Source organism: Equus quagga, unplaced genomic scaffold (genome assembly GCF_021613505.1).
Source record: "Equus quagga isolate Etosha38 unplaced genomic scaffold, UCLA_HA_Equagga_1.0 HiC_scaffold_6408_RagTag, whole genome shotgun sequence".
Classification (NCBI taxonomy): Eukaryota; Metazoa; Chordata; class Mammalia; order Perissodactyla; family Equidae; genus Equus; species Equus quagga.
In genome coordinates, this window is record NW_025794280.1 from 2841 (window position 1) to 24559 (window position 21719).

Sequence of the window (21719 nt, forward strand, 5' to 3'; positions counted from 1 at the left end):
CTAAAAATCTAAGCTTCAAACGCAATCGGAACTAGAAAATGAAAATTTTGGTTACATAAAATATACAAAAAATACTGAAATATATTCATAATTTATTTAGAATAACAAAGTATATTTCGTGCCTCTTGAAATTAATTAAAGCCAATTATTATTTCTATTATAAACAGAACTTATATCCACTTTATATAAATTAGGTTTTTACCTGCTAATGGCTTGCTCCTCATCAGTCATTCCAGTCTCCCTGAACGCCCTGTTTGATTCCTCCAAACTCAAGGCAATTGCTCTCTGAAGATCATCTTTATCATCTCCAGTGAGATCAATCACATCTGAAAAGCAAAACTAACTTTCTCAAAATGAAAAGTCAAACAGAATGAAAGGTAATTCTTATCATGGAGATTTTACACCCACTATACCCTTTCAAACCAAAGTCAGCACCAACATAATTCTCTATAAGATCCTTTCTGAAGAGAATACAAACATTTTCAATGGAACATACTTCAAAACAATGTTCCTCTCTGTAAAATATAGCTAAAAGCAATAAGGGCATAAATATTTTTCATTACAGAGGAAACAATATTTACTAGGAAGTCCCTGATTAAAAGTATATAATAAGCAGGAAGACTGCTAAAAAATTTCTTTACCAAACAAATTTGAAATTAACATAATTAAACATTTACATTTACGCTTTTGGAAGTTAATCCAAATATACACACGTTACAGTTCATCCACAATACCACCTAGACGTTGTCTATCAAAGTATAATAATTAACAACTGAGCTCTCAAAAATTATGTTTCAGAAACTAACTGACCGTAGATATATATACGTTTATATACACATTGTTTTAAAGTCTGGAAGAATGTGCCAAATTGTCAACAGTGGTTAAGTTTGATGAAGAGGGTTATGGAGGAGGAAGTGTAAGGATCTCTCACTTTCTATTTCAAACACTTCTCTACCATCTGAATTATTTAATAATCATTCAGTTTACTAAATAATTTTAATTTAAAAAAGTTTGCATTTCACAAAAAGAAATACACTAAGCAAAGAAAATAGTTTTGATGCTATAAGTATTCTTTTTCCAAAGAATAAAGGCTACAACTATTACCACCTACAGAAAAAACACTTTTTAACCAATTTCCCAGTAGATATTCATCAATTTCCTTAACCCAAAAGATGCCAATAATACTCACATTATTGTTTAAACAATGGTAAGAACCATAATATGTTGCCAAGTAGGGGATTATAAAACAATATGATGAGAAAGAAAAAACCATATCTGTTATTACCTTATCTTTGTGTGGTTGGGATTTTGCTTCTGGGTATTTTGGACAAGTTTTGTATTCCTTTCGTTTATTTGTATTTGAGACATGTTAAAAACTAATTTTTTTTCATTGTAATCCTAGAATTTTACAAAAGGGAGACAAACAAAAAGGAGTAGGTGATGGGAGATAAGATGCTTGCATTTTACCATCTAGCTATAGGGTTACATACAGAGGCTAGAAAAGAATATTCCACACTTAATAAGAAATAAATAACATATATTGGCCTATTTCTATTGTTATCCACACTTTTTCTCCAAAGGGTAGCTTACAAGGATATTAAAAATATTAGAAATAATAGCTGGCCATGGAAGATTTTTTTTTTTAATGTTCTTAGAAAGTATAATAAAGCCTCACAAAAATGTAGTAAGTAGGGTCCAAAAAAATTCAGTCAAGTAAAATGTAGAACACGTAGCAAGGTAACTGAAACGATGGAGCATGCCTAGATCTATCAGCAGCCAAAGGCTTTCTGAGTCCGGCTTACAAGACCTAAGTACAGGTCGACCACGGCTGAACATGGGTGTCACCGGGGTATAACTATCCAATCCAACTTAAATATTGATGAAGCAGAAGTCAGGACTAGAGAGGGATGAAATGGCCTTATGAAAATGAGAACTACCTTGGTCATTAAATAATGACTAGAATAGAGGTGAGTAAAGAGCGAATAATGGAAGTAAGGGAAACAATTTGAAAATCACCAAGCAGCAGAAAAACAGGTTTTGGGGATATGACCAATTAGCCCTCAGACTCCATTCTCTCATCCTCCAAGTATGCTTTATTCAACTATAGAAGCTGGAAAGATTAAAAGATACAAACAAATCTATTTTCCCAATTCATGTGCAGTTAAGGTTCTGGATAAAATTTAGGTTCCACCAACTGGATGCACTAACATGAGCTTTGGAAGGCAGAGTGAGGGGGAAGCCCTACTCCTGCTGCTTTTGGCTGTTCTCTCCAGCATGACTGAAGAGATGTGGGTTGTTCCACAGTGGCATTCCAGTGTCCAATTTCCAGCTTCAGGGATGTCGAGAGATAAGAGTAGAAGCGGCAACTAGACTCTGCATTCCAATGTCCGGGCAGAGCTCAGCGGCAGTTACCTAATCTTGGATGCTTATTCTTCTCTGGGCTGCAGCTACAGAAGCATGTTCTTGAACCCAGGAGTCCCAGAGGCAGCCTCCTGATTCACTCACTCACTACCCTCCTGATTGTGGCAGAGGGAGAGCTTCCCTGGCTGGCGAGTCCCACAAGAATCCAGGAGTCATTTCTGAAAGCTGAGCTAGAGATCCTCTCTCCAGTGCTTCCAGTGATTTCTTTAAGAACCTAATCCTCTGGATTAAATTTCTTCTATGAAACTATCTGGAAGTGTTTACTGTTTCGTGACTGACAAGTAAACCAAACCAGCTAAGGCAGAAACTCACTCAGAAATAGCAACAACTTAAACTTAGAGCTTTTTCATAATTTATCAATTGTAACTCAAGCAACACAAAAGCAAAACACAAGGCAAGATATTTTTAACTCTATCTGATACAAGAGACAGATAACTGACATTGTGAGAAATGAAGTATATCATCATAAGAATAAAAAATGGCGGCGAGACTTCAAATTTAAGTCTTCTATTAAATCCAGTGGCTTTCCTCCACAGTAGCAGTTCTCCAAGTGGAGTCCACGGATCCTCAGGGATCCCCTATGGCCCTATGAGGGAAAGGAGGTCTTTAAGTAAAATATATTCTCATAATAATACTAAGGTGTTATCTGCCTTTTCTACCGTGGTCATATTGGCACTGATGATACGAAACAACAATGCATTAAACTGCTGCATCTTAGCACACAAATCAAGGCAGTGGCACCAAGTTGTGTGAGCAATTCATTGTTATTACTCACAAACAGGCACACTCGTTACTCAAAAAAGAAAAAGCCAGTTTCTCTTAAGTCCTTGATAAAAAGGGAAAAATCAATTTTATTAAATCTCAAATACTGACTTAAATTTTCTTTTAATTCTACATGACAAATAAGAAGTATGCACAGTACTTCTGCTGTATATCCAAAGCACACTGTTGCTAAAGAAAAAACACAAGTGCAACGCTTGAGTTGCAAACTGAACTGATTTTTTTTCATGGAACACTATTTTTACTTGAAAGAACAACTGACAAACCACAAACTATGATTATGCAGACTTGAGTATCTGACAGATGTTTTCTCGAAAATAAAGTGAACCTGTCACATGAGGGAGAATGAATGACAGCATTTGTTGACAATGATTAACACAGAATTTTCAAGCAAAAATCAGAATTTTGGAAAACTTGTTTCTACCATTATGAGCTTGATATTTCCCCAATACTTAAAGGATTTCTGGTGAAATCAGGTGATATTGACAATTTTAATTTCTTTTATGATGCAGACGTTCTTCCAAGATTTGGAAGGAAATCTTTTCCAAATTACCAATGCACAGTATTACAAAATCATGCATAGGTAAACAATCCATTCAAAGAGCAAGGTAAGCCATAAAGACGCTTCTAGCATCTTCGGTCTTTGACCCTGGATCCTGACACAGAGCTTCTAAATCACTTGGAACTTCCTGGGTGATAGGAGCATCTTTTGTTCTCATGAGACGACTCTTGGTGGCCTCCTGTATAGCTTCAGGGTGGGCACTGATCACCAGAAAAACCAAACCATGATTAGAAGCTTGGAACTTTGAGCCTCATCTCCCATCCTCTGGGAAGGAGAGAGAGGCTGGAAATTAAATTAATAATCAATCAAGCCCACCTGATGAAGTCTCCATAGAAATCCCTGAAGTACAGGGCTCTGAGAGCTCCTGGGTTAGTGACATATCCACATGGTGGGAGGGTGGCGTACCCCAAATCCATGAGACGGAGGCTCCTGCACTCAGGACCCTTCCAGACCTTGCCCTATGCATCTCTTCATCTGGCTATCCATCTGTATCCGTTATCATATTCTTTACTCTATAATAAACAGGTAAATGTATTTCCCTGAGTTCTGTGAGCGACTGTAACAAATTATCAAACTTGAGGAGGGGGTCATGGGAACCCTCAATTTGTAGCCCAGTCAGAGAGAAGTGTGAGTAACCTGGGAACCCATTACTTGTAACTGGCATCTTAGGTGGAGGCAGTTGTGTGCAACTGAGCCCTTAACCTGTGGGATCCGATACCAACTCCAGGTAGTGTCAGAATTGAACTGAATTGCAGGACACTCAGCTGGTATCAGAAAATTGGTCGGGTGTGGGGTAAAAACTCACATATCTGGTGTCAAAAGTATTGAGTGAGGGCAGAGGAAGAAACAAGCAATAGTAGCCTTTGATGCTAGAAAGGCTGGTTGGCGAGAAGTTATTGGTCCTTAACTGAAAAGCTGAGACGTTTTCCTTTAAGCAGTGGAGAAAGTTTATTTATTATTTGTAGCTTCACTATAATTATCATAATTTTTTCCAGGATGTTCCCATTACTCCATAAATCCTCTTCTTTCCAGAAGATATTTTAGAACAATACAGCAATCGTGAAAGACTATTATAACTTACTCGCATACTAAATACAGATAAGATTTTAAAACCAGATATTAAGAAAATAAAATGTTATTTCACTAGAATGGTAAAACCTGAATTTCTTCTTTTTCTGGAGTTAGGGGAATGACTTCCAAAAACACGTAATGAACTATCAATTTCACAATGAAAACTAGCCCTCTGTGATTTTCTTATACGCTCACACTCAAAAAGGAACATAGAATAAACTTGGCGGAAACAATTTCTAATTTGCCAAACTAAATAAAAGTTGAGCCTATGTAAAAATCCCATCCAAATACCAAAGTGTTATAAATATTTTTATATCTGTACCAAGCGAGGACCTTGGCAAAACACTCAAACTTTGTTTTAACCAACCCTCCCTCTAGTATTAGTGTGAACACAACTCAAGGGCACAAGCATGTTAGTGTTAGTTGGATACCAGTGTAGAAAATCACACATTACAAAAGCCTATGAACAGGAATCTTCAACATGTTCAAGACTGCTCAAATTAAAACATTTTTTCTGTAAGGTCACAAGTATATATACCAAAACATAACACTCAACCTAAAAAAATCTTGTACATTCCAAAGAGTTAGCATTTGAGTAAAACTTAAATACCAACTACCAAACATTTTTCTGCTAAATCTGAAATACAGGCAATCATCAACTGGTCAATGAAGCAGACTTTAACTGTATGCATTGTCTACAACTCATAACTCATTTTCCCATGAAGACAGTGTATGAAATGACAAAAGCCTTCCAAGTTAGTTCAAAAGAAATCCACTTAGCCCATAATCTAATTGAACTACAATATATGCAGAGATTTTGACTTTAGAAGAAAGTGATTTTCCTTGCTTTCCTTATTTACATAAGCCCAGGCATAGGTGAAACACTTTTTTATATAACCACATTTATATTTACCACCAGCGAAGATCTCTAGGCAGGGGAATGATATGAGCAGAAAGAACTCTGTTTTGGGAGTGAGGAGGTTAAGTGTTGAACAACAGTTGGAGAAGAGTTGTAGTAAGAATATGTATCAGGGCAGGAGCAACTAAAGGAAAAGTACGCAGACAAAAACTCATAGAACTGCAGACTAAATGGCTGACTTGGGAGATTACGAAGAGCAGTAAAAAAAACTAAACCTTTAATAAAAAATAAAATCACTGGGTCCCCAGAAGGATGGGGATGCCCTTAAGAGAGAAAGGCAAATACGAACACAGGGATGGTCAGCAGGAGCTGAGAAGGGAGAATACTACCATTCTCGCCCTCACTCATTCTGCTTCAGCCACAGTGACGTCCTCCCTATTCATCTCCTGAGCCAAATATACTCCTGCCTGGAGGCCCCAGCCTGGGATGCATTTCCCTCAGACATCCACGAGCTCCCCTGCCTCACTTCACTCAGGTATCTGTATAAATGTGACCTCATCCAAGAAACATTCCCTGACGGATCCTCTATCTAAAATAGCATATCCCATGCCTGACCTACAACCACACCCCTGTCACCATCTGTCCCTTGACCTTGCTCTCTTGTTCTTCATGAACTTACCACTGCCTGACATTATTTATTTATTGCTTACTGTCTGTCTTCCCCCTATGTAAACTGACACTTTGTGTTTTTTCTAATGGCCTAAAAACCTATCTAATACATATTAGGCAATCAATAAATATTTGTTAAGCAAATAAAGGTTGATATCTAGACTATGGAATAGAGATAAAAATTAGTGAGTCATCTTCATAGTGGCACTAACTAGAAGACTTAAGAACATAGGCTTTATCCATATAAAATTTTTTCTAGTAAGTCAAAGGACAAATAGAATAAGGTATCACGTTAAAAGAATACTTAAAATCAAGAAGACATAAATAATGTAAATTGTGTTTCCTACCTGACTCTCCCATTCTCCTCTGCCCTCAGTCAGCTCTCTTAAGATGTTCCTACTTTTCTAATCTTCTTACTGCGGAACTCAGATTCTCTACAACAGTGCTCTCCACTAGAACTTTCTATGATGATGGAAATGTACTATTGTCTGCGCTGTCCAGTAGGGTGACCACTAGCCACATCTGCCTACTACTGAGCATTTAAAATGTGTCTAGTGCAACATAGGAACTGAATTTTAATATTATTTAATTTTAATTTATATTTAAATCTAAGTTGTGACATGTGCCCGTTGGCAACTATGTTGAACAGCTCAGCTCCAAATGGTCTTGTTCTGTTTTTAATAATTCCTGCTAAAATTATAATGGCAGCATTGGTAAGAAGGGAAAGTGAATAGCAAAGGAGCCATTTGGGAATTCTGTCATCAACTTTACTATGTTTTCAAACTAAAATTGTGAAAAAAAATTAAAGTTAACATTCTATATGAGTCAACAAAAAGTACAAAGGTCCATGGCTACCATTCTTCCCTAAAATTAAAGAAAACTCACAAAGTTATACAACTCATTCTACAGAACATTGTAATAGAATGTAAGCCTAATCGCATGCAATCATTTACAAGTAACTTTCAGAGCATTGTAGAATCTCATTTTTAAGCTTAACCTTAACTTTCAGTGAATCATCAAAACAGTTTTCTACATTAGAAATCTCTACGGAAAAAGAGATTTAACTTTCATGGCATTAATTTTTTTCTATCTGAAGTTACTTGTTTAACAAATGTGGGGGGTGGGAAAAATACCAGGGTTCAGTTAATAAACTCCTAAACTGCTGAACATACGTGATCTGCCCTCAGCAGAGATGAGAGCACTAGACCTGGATCTGTCACTTGTCCTTTAGATCACTTTTAGGCTGGCCAAGCAACATAACTACGAGCAGAGTTCTAGAACAGAACTTCAACATTTTTCTCACTTTCTATGCAATCCTTACCAAATAAACTGATTCTAAATTGGTAACACTTAACACTTACTCCAATGTGTTATATCAACTTCTCTAAAACTGAAGCCAATATGTGGCATTATTTTCTGTGCTAAAATTACCTACCCAAATCCCTCTTATCTTTTGATCCATTCTTTGATTGCTCAATTGTAGCACATCTCGTTCTGGTGGGCATATACTGTTTCTTTCCTATTTAAAAAAAGTTCAAAAGAATTTAATGATCATGAAAGAAAGAATATTACTATTTAATTTCAAGTGGGCAAAAGCCTGGTATGGTCATGTCTATGACAGAGTTTGCCATCACACAAAAACTTCAAAGAATCTCTCCTCTGACTATTAAGTTCACCTACGATATCTTAGTATCCTGCATTGCTGCCTCCTTGCATTTGCATTTTTTACTGCCAAACTCCAACACAATTTTATTTCCAATTTAAGCTGGAGGTGGGAGGCACTCATCTGACAATTCACAATATCCAATCTGGACAGGAAATCCAAGTAATGAAAAAAAGTACCTAAAAGTGTTGTTAATACTCTAAATGATTTGGGCTTTTTCCCAGAATTCAACAGAGTATTAAATTACAGTATAGAATGTTACCAAAACAATATCAAACACCAGGTACACCACTTCTTAATTCTCTATGATACAGAATACAAGCTTTCCTTGAAATGTTTCTTTTTCTTCTCTCAAAAATGGAAGGTGAAAATGCACTAAAGGCCAATCATTGTCCTACTAACTAGTGAAAATGTAACAACTTCTTGAATATTAAGTGAAGGTTCAAAAATATATGTTCTTCAAATCAAGTGACATAATTTACTTTATCTTCTGATGTACCCAGGTATGAATAAATGAAAATTTCCCCACAAGCCCCAAATGTAACTTCTATGGGATATTTTAGTTTAAAAGCTAAATTTTTCTAGTCATTAAAAACACATGTATTTTATTCCTTCTAAAAGAGACGCCCAGTCATAAACAGTTATATTCTAGCTTATACAAGTAATCATATGTATTTAGCATTAAAGACTTTCACGTCAAAATACAGATGTTTTGTCAGTACTACAACCAATAGATGACACACTTAAAATTAGCCAGGCTCTGTCTATGCTATAGTCCTGTCGGTAATAGACTTTTTACTTAAAAAAGAAAACAAGCAATTAAAAAAAATAAAAACTCCTGCCATATTTGAAGAATTAGTTAAGCCATGGTCAACTTTCAAATAAAAATATATTTCACATAAAGTTAAGAAAATGTTCAAAAAGAGTTTTTGTATCTAGAACATTGCCTTGAAAACTTCCTCAGACTCTGATCACTCCAATACTCCACATTCCTTCAGCGCGCAGGTAGTGTTTTCAAAGGAGGCCTGTGTCTGAATATACATCTTTCCTTCCCACGTTTTACCACTCCTTTCAAGAATTAAAAATACATGAAAGATTTCATTTCTTATCAGCAATACAGCATAATAATTTAAAGAATCTGCTAAATGCATGACATCTCCTTACTTTCTCAGTTTTAAACTATGAAACACTATTATGACACTGCCAAATTTAAATGCTGGATCAAGACTATCTCCAAAAGGCAGCTGTACTTCTTAGAACTTGATAAAATATGATACAAATTTGTTAACTGGAAAAGAATTATTGTTATTCATCGGCTACTTTTTCCCAGTTTGATACTAATATTATTATAATGAAATCACCACATTATATTTCTACAACAGTTTTCCTCAATAATCTCAAAGCAACTTTATGGACACACTATCCAAATTATTGAATGCTTTTTTTTCTTTAATTTTTATTTTTTTCGGATGTACATCATATTTCAAATTCTGGATACATTACATCATGTTCACCACCCGAACACTAATTATAGTGCATCTCCTCACATGTGAGCCTAATCACCCCTTTTGCCCTCCCCCTTCCCCGCTTCCCCAATGGTAACCACCAGTCCAATCTCCAATGCTATGTGGTTTTTTTTTTTTGTCATTTTTATCTTCTACTTATGAGTGAGATCATATGGTATTTGACTTTCTCCCTCTGACTTATTTCACTCAGCATAATACCCTCAAGGTCCACCCATGTTGTCACAAATGGCTGGATTCCGTCATTTCTTATGGCTGAGTAGTATTCCATCATGTATAAATACCACGTCTTCTTTATCCATTCGTCCCTTGATGGGCACCTAGGTTGCTTCCAAGTCTTGGCTATTGTGTATAATGCCGCAATGAACACAGGGGTGCAAGTATCTTTATGCCTTTGTGTTTTCAAGTTCTTTGGATAAATACCCAGCAGTGGAATAGCTGGATCATATGGTAGATCTATACTTAATTTTCTGAGGATACTCCATACTGCTTTCCATAGTGGCTGCACCAGTTTGCACTCCCATCAGCAATGTAGGAGGGTTCCCATCTCTCCACATCCTCTCCAACATTTGTTGTTTCCTGTCTTATTAATTATAGCCATTCTGACGGGAGTGAGGTGATACCTCATTGTAGTTTTGATTTGCATTTCCCTGATAGCTAATGATGTTGAGCATCTTTTCACCATGGGTGTGTATGTGTGTGTAGCTCTTGAAAAATATCCACTAAGTAATTTTATATTCCACTTGAAAGAAATGGTAGAGAAATGGAGTTTCTGGTTTATCTCAATTAATTGTCATACTGAGCAGATTGCTTGCTGTTGTGGTTTCTTTATCAATAAAATGTGCTGTGCTTCTAACCAGGATACTAATTCATATATAATATATTTAAAATACAGATGTCTGGGCCCCACCCAAGAGCCACTGAATCAGAGCCTGGCAGGGAGGAGCCCCAGCACAAGGAGATCACTACTGTGCTGTCTTTCTCTTTGTGTTGTCTTTCTAGGAGCCCTTTTCTGGGTATAGCAACTTAATGTCTTTACCTTCTACCTTGTGACTCAATCTCTTACTTCCCACAAAACGTGCTTGTAACTGAGTCGAACAAACATAGGCGTTATTTATCTATAATTCACAAGATGATTTCAATCTTTGAAATCTACATTACTTGGACTCTTGCAAAAAGATTTTCAAGAGCAGTCCCTTCTGGTTCCTCAATAAGTTGGAAAGGCCTTGACTTTAATCCAACATATTTGGTGTTATGTTATCCCTGATATCATTCAGTTCTTACTGTGAGCTTCTCAAAACAAAGATGGCTTCTATTTGGCCTGGAAGAAGGAATGTGAAATCATCTGAACCAAAAACGTGATGTCCTCACTCTGGCTAAATTGACAAAATAGTGATGATTCTTCAACTGTCCGAGGCTGCATTTAGATTTGGATTGAAATCATGTTGTCTATTTTTCTCATGAGCTTATATATTTTTTAAAATGTTGCACTACTATTTGGAAAAGTTTGAACTCGTGCAAGGTATTAGTTTTGTGACTATCTAATTTCTTGTCGTAACTGGAGCCATTTTATGAGTGTAAAGGGGAGCTATCCATAACATGCGAGGGACAAAACAAGCACCAACAGAGCTGTCCAGACAGCAGTGGGATGTGAGCCCACCCTTGCCATCTGTGACCCAGAGGCAGGAGACATGGGGGTGAGAGCAGGAGTCAGCCCCACCTTGGTCAGACACATCCAAGCCTGGCTTTGTTCTGGCCCTGCCCAGGTCATGGCTTAAAGAGTCTGCTGTGTCTGCCGAGAGGAGGTCGATGGGAGGAAGCATGGTGACCTGGGCCCAGTAGGAAGGACGGTCAGCAGAGTGACAGTGACCCAGGGAAGAGAGAGAGTGGTGGTTTATACTGGAGGGTGGTGGCAGAGATGGAGAGAAGAGAACAGAGGGAGTTTGAGGGAAATATCTATGGCCTGCCTGATGCATTGGATGTAGACGGTGAGGAAAAAGGACAGGTCAAGAGGGGTTTCCAGGTCTGGGCTGAAAGCGAGGGGACGTGGGGGGCTGTGGACTGACTAGAGCATTCTGAAGCTAAAGCAAGTCTTCCGTGGCTGGCTTCCCCAAGAGCGACCCCAAGTCTGTGGTTCCTCATGCTCCTCTGAAACAGGTCATGTACTTGGGACAGGATCCGTCCATGTAGTTAGCAGCGTTTGAGAGGATAATTGGGAGCAGATTTCCTGCAGAAGTTGTACATCTGCTCTGCCAGGCTGTTTGTACCTTCCTGTCTGTGTCTGCGCAGAACCCTGACCAGAAATGGCACTGTCCTCTTTATCTTCCCTACACTTTTCCTCTCATTCATCTCAAGATCCTTGTTATTCTATGTGGATTCCCAGCATGGACATCACTTGGGAGCAGTGCAGGGACTCAGGCCCACCCAGGACCTTATGAATTACGATCTGCTTTGTAACGAGATCTTCAAGTGATTCATATGCCCCTGAAAGTGTGTAAAGCACCGTGGATAACTCCTCCTTCTCCTTCAGCATTCAGCTCAGGACCACGTCCTCCAGAGACCCTCCCTGACCTCCCACCCAACACCCAACCTGTTGCAGGGACAGTTCGAGAGCCGGGCACAGCGCCAGCAGCGGGTGCACACGCCACCTCCATGAGCATTTATAGTCCGTGAGTCTTTCTCTTCCACTGGCTCTGCGCTCTGCTGCAGTCCATTGAGTGTTCATCTTGGCATCTCCACGAGTAGCATCATATCGGCTCCACTAAGGCAGTGGACGCATCAACCTTGGGAACTCTCACCCTGCCCTCGAGCCCCTCCTGGAGCTGCCCTGGGAGCCCCTGTTGTAGGAGCGCCTAAGAGGTGAGACCCTCTGATCCCCAGGGCCTTCATGGATGGTCGAAACCTCATGGACGTCCAAATGGACATGACTACTCCCCTCTCTATTCCTTCGAAAAAAGCTTTTCACTCAGTGTACTACATCCACACACAGCTGATTTTTTTTCCGGATTTCCCTGCAAAGATTTTACTATGATTTTCTGAAAGTACCGCAGATAATATACGTGTGATCATAAAAGTTCTGAGTCCTCCTTCATTCCTCTTCTCAGACCCCAGAACAGTCAAACACAGCCCCATCAGTCCTGCTCCTCCACCTCTGTGATGACCACCCCAGTGCCAGCCCCAGGGCTCCCTGCAGACCCCTGTGAGGCCCCTCACCAAAACTCTGCCCCCTCTTCCCCCACCCCACATTCCACTGTCTCGAAGCCACAGAGATCTATGTAGATAGCACATCACAGTATACCCCCATCCATCCTCTGTCTCCTCCCCAGGTCTACACCCTTCCCTGGTGTCACTCCCCTGCACTACAGAGACATCTATGCAGTGGGCCCTGGTCCCTGCCCACCTTCCCTCCCCCTCATCTCAGTCCTATTTCCGCTGCCCCAGAAGCCACCTCTCAGGTCTCTATACTTCCTGTTCTGTCTGCCTGGAACATTCTGCCCATGACCTCCCAGGCTAATTCCTATTACCTTTCATCTCAGCATAAATGTCACCCACTGAGTGTTAGCCTGTCACCGCCCTTACCATCCCCCTATAGGAATCGTCTGTAGAGCACGTATTTCCCTCCTTCGTCTCTTGCTCTTTATGATCTAACCTTGCCCCTCAGTAGAATGTAAGCTCTGGGGCCCCCAGTCCTCATCGGGCTGTTTTCTTTCATGCATCGCTGCATCCCCAACACCTGGAACAGTGCAGAAGACATCACAGAAGCTCCAAGTGTAACAATGAATGGATGGGAAGGAAGGCAATAACACCCTCGCACTTCGGATTCAGCAGAGTCCAGTGTGCTGGTCACTCTCCAGATTCCTTCGGGGCCCCTCTCTGGCCGGCTCTGTGCCAGGGCTGACTCCTCTGCCTGTACTGCCCAGGCCTCTGGGAGGCTCCTAGGCTTCAGCAGGAGGTGGGACGACAGGAGGACAGAGGGCAGGGGCAGTTTTCCCTGTTCCCCTGACAGCCCCTCATGGGCCCAGAGGACACCATTTCCCCTCCTCACTCCAGCCCAGGGCTGGGAACAGCTTCCCTCTCGCTGGCCCCTGGGAGCCCCGCATCCCTGGCCCTTCCCTCCTCCCTGTCTCAGCTCCAGAAACGGCTGCATCTCAGTCTCTTCATCTGCACCATTGGGGTGAAGTGTTTGTAGTGGGAATTTTGTCGGCTACATCAGGCACCTGTCCTTTTCTGTGTGCAGGACTTAGGATTGTTTTGTGTACATCACGGTGGATTGCATGATCTTTTTCTTTTATTTATTTTAAATAATTTTTCAAAATTGAATCTCTTAATTTTACATTTTCCTTAGGTACTGAAATAACAAAGTATTCTACATCTGTACTGTAGTTTGTGCGTGTCTGTGTGTGTGGGTGTGGGTGCATATGTGATTGCCACCAAGGGAAAACTGCATAAAATGGACTGCAAAACATTGAAAAATGTTTTGGCAAGAAACACTATCTTAAACAATACAACAAAGATTTAAAAAATTACAGAACAAAAAACAGAGTGCAAATTATCTAAAATTACCCTCTAAATTAATCTATAAATTTAGGAATAAATCAAAACATTATGAAATGTGAACGGGAGTATGTTGAAGTCTTTTTTTGTCCCGCTTTTCCATTGGTTTTTACTAACAATCTAATTCATTCAGGCAAATATTGTCACTTTGCAGATTCCTAATAAGGGCTCAGGGCACACAGAAACAGTCTTTATTGTTTTCTACATCTCTATGTCCTACTCTAATGATGGCTTAATGAATAGTGACCTTTCATTTAAATCTAAACTCAATCCTTATGCTGTCTTATTCTAGAGGGTCCAAGGACAGAGAATGCAATTGATAAGCAATGTATTAAATGAAACTTTATTTGAAAAAATATCTTACACATTAGAATGCTTTATCTACTTGAATAAGAATAATTAAGTAATAGGAGCTAAATTAAAAACAGAAAAAAATCAAAATTCCTTTGAAAAGAGAACACCCGTGCAGATGTCCTGCTGTGGCTGGGGTGCTGAAGGCCCAGCTGCTGTGGATGCTGAGTCAAATCTGCAGGTGACCCCAGGCCCCTGAGGCCTCATGGCAGGGCCATCCTCCTTCCTGGGGGGGTCCAGGGGATCCCCCACACTTCTGGGCCTCTGGGGACCGTGGGAGGAGCAGCTGGAGGAAAATTGCCTCTTGGCAAAGGCTGGAAGGAGGCCTCCAACATGGCCAGCCTTTGCCTGTTGTGCTCGTTTTCTCTTCTTAGCTCCTCGAGCTTTCTCTCCGCCAACACGGCTGCCCTCCAGCTTTCTTTGGCTCTTTGCATCTGGAAGAGGTTCTCCTCGTGATAGTAGGAAGTGCACATCTTCACTTCTTGGGCCAGGTCTTCAGCCATCTTCTTGTAGAGGTTGCGAAGCTGGTACGTGGAGTTCATCTCCCAGCACACATTGAGGAGCTTCTTGTTCAACTCGGAGCAGACCCTTTCCTCCTCAAAGAATTTTCTGTAAAGTGGCGCAACTTCTTCATCATGTAGCTCATGCAGATTTTGAAATTTGAGCTTCAGCTGCTGAATCTCACCTTCAAGCTTGGTGTTTTCGTGCTGCAAAGTTGCTTCCTCGGTTTGGAGGGAGAGGATTTCTCCTGGAAGCTCTTCCTCAATTTGCTTTTGTTGCTGCAACCATCTGGCTCTTTCCTGATGTTCCTCTTCATCAGTTGCTTTGGAGACTTTAACAGGCAGGCTCTTCAAAGCCTTTTCCAGAAGGTCGACAGTGTCCCGAAGTGCTGATGTGCTCAGGATTGTATTCATCGCTGCCAAGCACAAGGTTCGTAACGGGAGAGGACTGGCCTCCACCCGAGGGCACTGAAGGGCTTCCACGGCTCGGTTCTCAGGTCCGGTATTCTCCCCACATTCTCCACTGACTTCACCGCAGGCAGAACACCTTTCACCTGGAGACTTCCCTCTTCTGAAAATATGTCCTGTCTTGACTATCAAAGCCACCACCACAGCACATACCAGGACCTCCCAGGGGAACGCAGGGAGACCTGGCCTCTGGCTCAAGCTTTCCGAAATCACCAGCAGAGCACACCACAGGTGCCCCAGGATCAGCTGGAAAGCGGACGCGATGGCAGGCAGCAGGCCCTCCATGGCTGGGGAGAGCTCCGCAGCTGTGCCTCTGAGTGCCAGTGCCCTGTGGGCCACAACTGACCGCTCGGAACCCTGAGGAGTGTTCCATCTCCAAAGTAAACAGGTGGCTGGAACCAGGGTGTGTCAGTTGGTTGGGGGAGGGGAGGCCAGCTAGGGTCTAGGAAACAGACCCCTAAGTGAGCTCTGAAAGTAGAAGGGGTCTCACTTCTCCAGGCACTGGGGGAGGTGGACAGGGCTGATGGCAGCCTGGCTCTGCCAGTCTAGGCCCACCTGGCCCTACAGCACACCTAGGGGACAAAGCAGGGCCAGGCCACGTCCCTTTCTGTGCACAAGAGCAAGTGATGGGGGCCATCCCGGGGTGAGGCCCACTCTCCTCCTGTTTTCAAGTTTCCTTCTGTGCAGGGACGCCTGGGACTGCCCACACAGCTCCCCAATCTTCCTAGTCTGAGGCTCCCTCTGTCCTTCTGGTTGCTCACTGGGGACAAGCAAGGGCAAAGACTGAAGGGTGTCCCTAAAGGTATGAACTAAGAGACCAGGATTCCAATCCAAACAACTCAAGAGTCATCAATATGAACTGGCAATCTTAACATTTTATGGATTTTGGTTGAGACAATATGTCCTCATTCAATCCAAGTGTTCCTGGGTGGAAGTGACTCTCCTGGGGTGACACAGTGACCAGGGCTTCTTTCCTCATGTGGCCCTGCCATCTTCAGTATAAGCTTCCCAAGGTGGCCCTGAGGAGGGTCCAGTCCACCAAATTGTCTTCAGAGGTGGGCCTCTGGGGATGGCGTTTTTACACATATTATCAAAAATAACTCAACAAACACTTTTTGAGAAACTCTGACATTCTAATATGATGATGGGAACATCAGTAGTCTCTTGCCCTGTTAGGCTTCATGTTTGGTAAGCAAGAAAGGCACAAGCAAACAATTTTAAAATAACACAGTACTCATTAAGACACAGGTATGCTCTGGGTGCTGGAAAAGCACTTGGTCCATACTAGAGGCCAGGGGAAACATTCTAGAGCCATTAGCTCCTGAGCTAAATCCTACAATGCCAGAAGAAATTAGGCTGGGGATAAAGGCTAGAAGGGATTCCTTCGAAGGAAAAGCAAGCATAAAGACAAAAGAAATTAAATAGCACTGGGTGGATGAGAACTTCAAGCCATTCTGCGTCATCACAGTGTAAAGAGAAAAGAACAAAACAGTAGAAAACGAAGTCAGAGATGCAGACAGGAGTCAAGCCACAGTGTGTCTTCAACTTGGACACAGCAACTGGGTCTGTCTTACACACATAAAACTTCTCCTGATTATCACCTATTATCTGTGTGAAGTAGGAGTATTCCAGGCTTAGCCGACATAAGATCATTTGTAGAGCAAAAATACTAAGATTATCCTGAAAACTTGAAATCAACCAACATTAAACAGTATTTAATGCCAATTAATAGCTATAAACATCTATGTGAATGGGTTCTTCCTGGTTATTTCCTAACTTTGAGAAAGTCTATAAACAAAATCAGAAATTCTCTTCCAATACAAGTTAGTAATCAAACTTCTCTAATTGAGAATGCATAAAAATAAATACCTACATTTTATATAATACAGTTACACGACAATGAGATATGGAGGTAACTGAATGTATTTTGAAAAACTCAGTGCTATATAAGCACAAAGTATTCATGTTATGAATAAAAATTAGTCCATAAAATTTTCCATATGGACCTGTGTGTGCGCATGTATGTGTGCTTATTTTGTTACATGGTAATAAACCTTTCTCCAAAATCTTTATTTTAGGGAGGGGCAGGGATTGAAAGAAGGGAAATTCTACTAAATGGTAAAGCTATCAGTAATTAAAAATACTACTTTATCTTCAAAAATAATACTAAGCCTCTACCAACACTTAAAATCCATAAAACAAATGATTTTGCCCATTTAAAATTCTAGAAATTTTTGTTTCTTTAATGAGTAACACTGTAGCTGTTCCATATTTCAAAACAATGAATACTCCATGAGGTGCTCTATGAAAGGATATACCAATGAAATACAATCTGGAAAAAAATATAATGCAGCTAATTAAAACATGCTCCTTTCAAATACACTAAGAAGAACCAAGGTTAAAGTAGTCTTTTCTTTTGTCCTTTACCTCTGCTTCAACAAAATTAATATATCCCCAAGGAAAAGTTTTCATTACATTCCTGTCAAAATATTAAGAAAGAAGTAAACTTACTCGCATCTGCTTGGCTTCCCACACTGATGTATCTATCACTGCCAGGAAGCACGGTTTGGTAGTAAGTTGTCTCCTCCTGCTGAGGGGTCTTGGCATTCTTCGCAGTGAGGAAAGCCACTGCCAACTCCAAGTTTCCATTGCTATCTTTCAAAGATCAAGAACAGAACATCAAATATTTTGGAATAACTCTATACATTCTCACATGATTTATGTAAGCTTTTCCATAACAACTAATTCTCAAAGCAAAAATCATTTTCAGATTCAAAATCATTCTGTGTGATTCTGATTTTATAGTATAAATTCATCATAAACAAAGAACACCATATCAATGGTAATTCCTTTCTCTATTAATTAAAACTACTAATATAACGTAAAAATCAACTCTATAACTAATTTCTCAGTTTTCCATTACTTTCATATCTGCTTAACAAAAGCCAATCACAAACTTGTACTTCTAAACAAATGAACAAACTAAAACATGTTTTCTGGAACTTGCCATACACAAGGATGAAAAATGAATATTTAAAACAGTGCTTCTGCAAATAAGAACAAAAAAAGGTATTCCCTTTAAAATGGGTGCTGAACACATACCTAAAGGCAAACTTAACAAGGAAATGTCAAAGACTTACAGGAAGAAAATAGCAAATGTTCTGAAGCTTGACAGTATGGAGAAACACAAAGAACTCCTAGACAGAAATACTCAATACTGTCAAGATAACAATCCTGCCCAAATTAAATATAAATTTTATGTAGTTCTCATCAAAAGCATACCTGGACAAAATTCTAAAGTTAATTTAGAAGGAAGTAGCTGCTAAAAAACTAAGAATTTTTGAAACAGTAAAATAATAAGAGACCTGCCCAGTTATATCTCTATATTTTCTGTCCAGTTAACAATAAATATAACACTAGCTCTATGACAGCTAGTTGAAACAACATTAGGGAATCCAGGTATTAATAATGGAGTTATCTCTGTGACACAAGGCCAGAACACACTAAGATTATGTAGGCCTTAAGAATTTTAGGATACGAGAGGAGTGTAATAGGAAGCCAGTCGAGGGTTCTGCCTAGAAATGACCTGGTATGACTTACATTTTAAAAGGATCATTCTGGCTGTGTGTGGAGACTATAGGAGAGAAAGGGCAGAGAGTCTATTATTTTCTATCATATTAAATGTAGGGGGTGATAGAAGGAGAAAGATTAGAATGATTCCAAGATTTGAGGAGTGAACAACTAGAAGAATGAAGTCCCCAACCCACCTCGACTCCAACTCTAGGAGCTGCTGAAGAGATAAAGTAAGAGTACAGTTGGAAAAGCACCACTGCTTTCACCTTTGTTATCTGTCACAACCACTGTAAGATTCTCAAATGACTCATCCAAAATGCAGGTATAACATATCCCATAGTTAGATAAGTAAACTATAGTAAAACAACTTGCAATAACAATGGCTAAGATTTACTGAGCAGTAATATGTGCCAAAACATGTGCCAAGTACTCTTCACAGACTACCTCATATAATAATTAGCTGACTACAACAGGGACTTACACAACGCGAAGGTCACTTACTTTGCGAAGCTAAAAATAGATGCTCAAAATAAATAAAAGTGCTGAAATCAATCAACGACATGTGGTTCCCAAAAGTAGACTCCATATCAGTATTTTACTGAGAGACTCAACTCATTAATAAACCTCTTACAAATTTATACCGGGCAACAGTTAAGGTTTAAGTACACTGTTTTCACTTCCAGCTACTGAGAACTGAAATGAAAGTTAAAAAAAAAACTAAGGTCACACAGCTTACCTCAAAGGAAATGTGGACAAGAATTAATTGGATTAATTCTTTACATTTATTTAAACATATTCTACATATTTCCCAAGTCAAGAAAAAGAAAAGTGCCCTGACAAGGTACCGAGTGTAGTGTCACACTCACTGACACAGAATGGAAAAAGTACATTCTGAAAATAGACATGATTTAGTCATATTTATCACAATAAAGAAAGGACTAGTGGGGCCGGTCGAGTGGTTGAGTTCGCGTGCTCCACTTTGGCAGCCCAGGGTTTTGCTGGTTCGGATCCTGGGCGCAGACATGGCACCGCTCATCAAGCCATGCTGAGGCAGCATCCCACATGCCACAACTAGATGGACCCACAACTAAAAATACACAACTATGTACAGGGGGCTTTGGGGAGAAAAAGGAAAAATAAAATCTTTAAAAAAAAAAAAAGAAAGGACCGGCAATCATCTAAACATCATCATATAAACTGACATACAACACATTTGTTTCCTCCCTAAATGCTTACAGTGGCTTCATAAACCCTGCATTAATGCTCTAAACAGTACTGCTTCATCACTGTCCTGATGAGGCCAAAACGAAGCAAAGCCTCTAGTGAAAGCAGAAATTAAGTGTGATGCTCTGGGATCAGGCCGCTTGGTTTCTATTTCAAACTCCTCCACATACCAGCTGTGTGATCTTGATCAAGTCACTTTAACCTCTGTTTCCTTATCTTTTAAAAAGGGATGAAAATAATACCCCATGGAGTTATTAGGAATAGCACCTAGTACTGTAAGTGCTTACTAAGTGCTTGTTGTTATCACTACTATTATGAGGATTATGATTACACTCACCTAAAAGATAAATTGCTTCCAGACACAAATGAAGAACTTTTGTGTCAACATCAAAAATTACATAATTTTGTCTCATGGAGCAAATTCCAAAGGATTGAAGCTGTGTGTATGCCTACAGTGGCAAAAAGGCTCTCACTGCTAGCCTTTGTACCTATATATATATATATATATAGTTCTTGAACATCTTTCACTCGCTTGATCTTTTCCATGTGCATACCCATGTGATTTAACTCTGTGTGGAAATGAGGGTACTTCATAAGATACAACAAAATGATGCATCTTATCTGTTGCATATACTCAAAAGTTTGATGTTGAATGTTCTTAAGGTAAATTACTTGAATGTTAGCCAGTTTCTATTTCTCCTTCTTGGAAGGAAAAAATGTAAGCTTTTGACTCTCTATTAATTTTCTATTTCTCCCTCCTCCTCCTCTCTCTACTCTCCCACACCCTCTGCCCCTATTTAAACTCTAAAATCATGGTTCTTGAGTAAAACCAGCCATTAGCATTTGGATTCACATCCCCCTATTTTGCATGAAAAGTGTTTCCTATGGAGAGAAGTCATCTGTCACTCCAAGGTATCTTGGAACATTAGGTTGCTGAAAGCTAACATGCTCAAAATTGCAGTATATGTTAGCTAAGGCTCTTACTTTATACAAGTTCTTTCCTATATCTCTACTACTACCACACAGTATAACTAAAAAACTCAACTTTCAAATATGGCAGGCAGTAGAGATGAGGGTGTAACACAACTGTAGGTCATAAAACAGAGGCCATACCTTCCAAGCTTGCTGTAGTATCTGGGCATCGTTGATCCCAGTAATTTCTCTCAGCTGATTCAAAAATGTCTGCTGGTGCTAGAAGAGAGGAAAAACCAAAATCATTACACTCTGAAATCTGAAAATATACAAGGACAAGAAAATAAATGACCTTTGGGCAAACAAACAGAAAACAAAATAAACTAGAGTAAAAAAGAAAAACAAAAACAGGGGCAGGCCTGGTGGCACAGCAGTTCAGTTCCTACACTCTGCTTTGGCGGCCCGGGGTTTACTGGCTTGGATCCCCTGTGCAGACATAGCACTACTTGTCAAGCCATGCTGTGGTAGGCGTCCCGCATATAAAGTGGAGGAAGATGGGCACAGATGTTAGCTCAGGGCCAGTCTTCCT

The 21719-nt window shown here is 40.0% G+C and overlaps 1 protein-coding gene across 1 annotated transcript; it reads right to left on the reverse strand.

Annotated features, from left to right (window-relative positions):
• Window positions 1–202: 202 nt before the first annotated feature.
• On the reverse strand, window positions 203–21411 carry LOC124232468 (ubiquitin carboxyl-terminal hydrolase 25-like; the record flags this gene model as incomplete). The annotated part of the gene is made up of 4 exons (XM_046649434.1): window positions 21332–21411; window positions 17933–18072; window positions 7798–7881; window positions 203–326 (listed from the first exon to the last, which is right to left on the reverse strand). Coding segments are annotated over exons 1-4 (377 nt in total), but the record flags the coding sequence as incomplete, so codon positions are not given.
• Window positions 21412–21719: the final 308 nt, after the last annotated feature.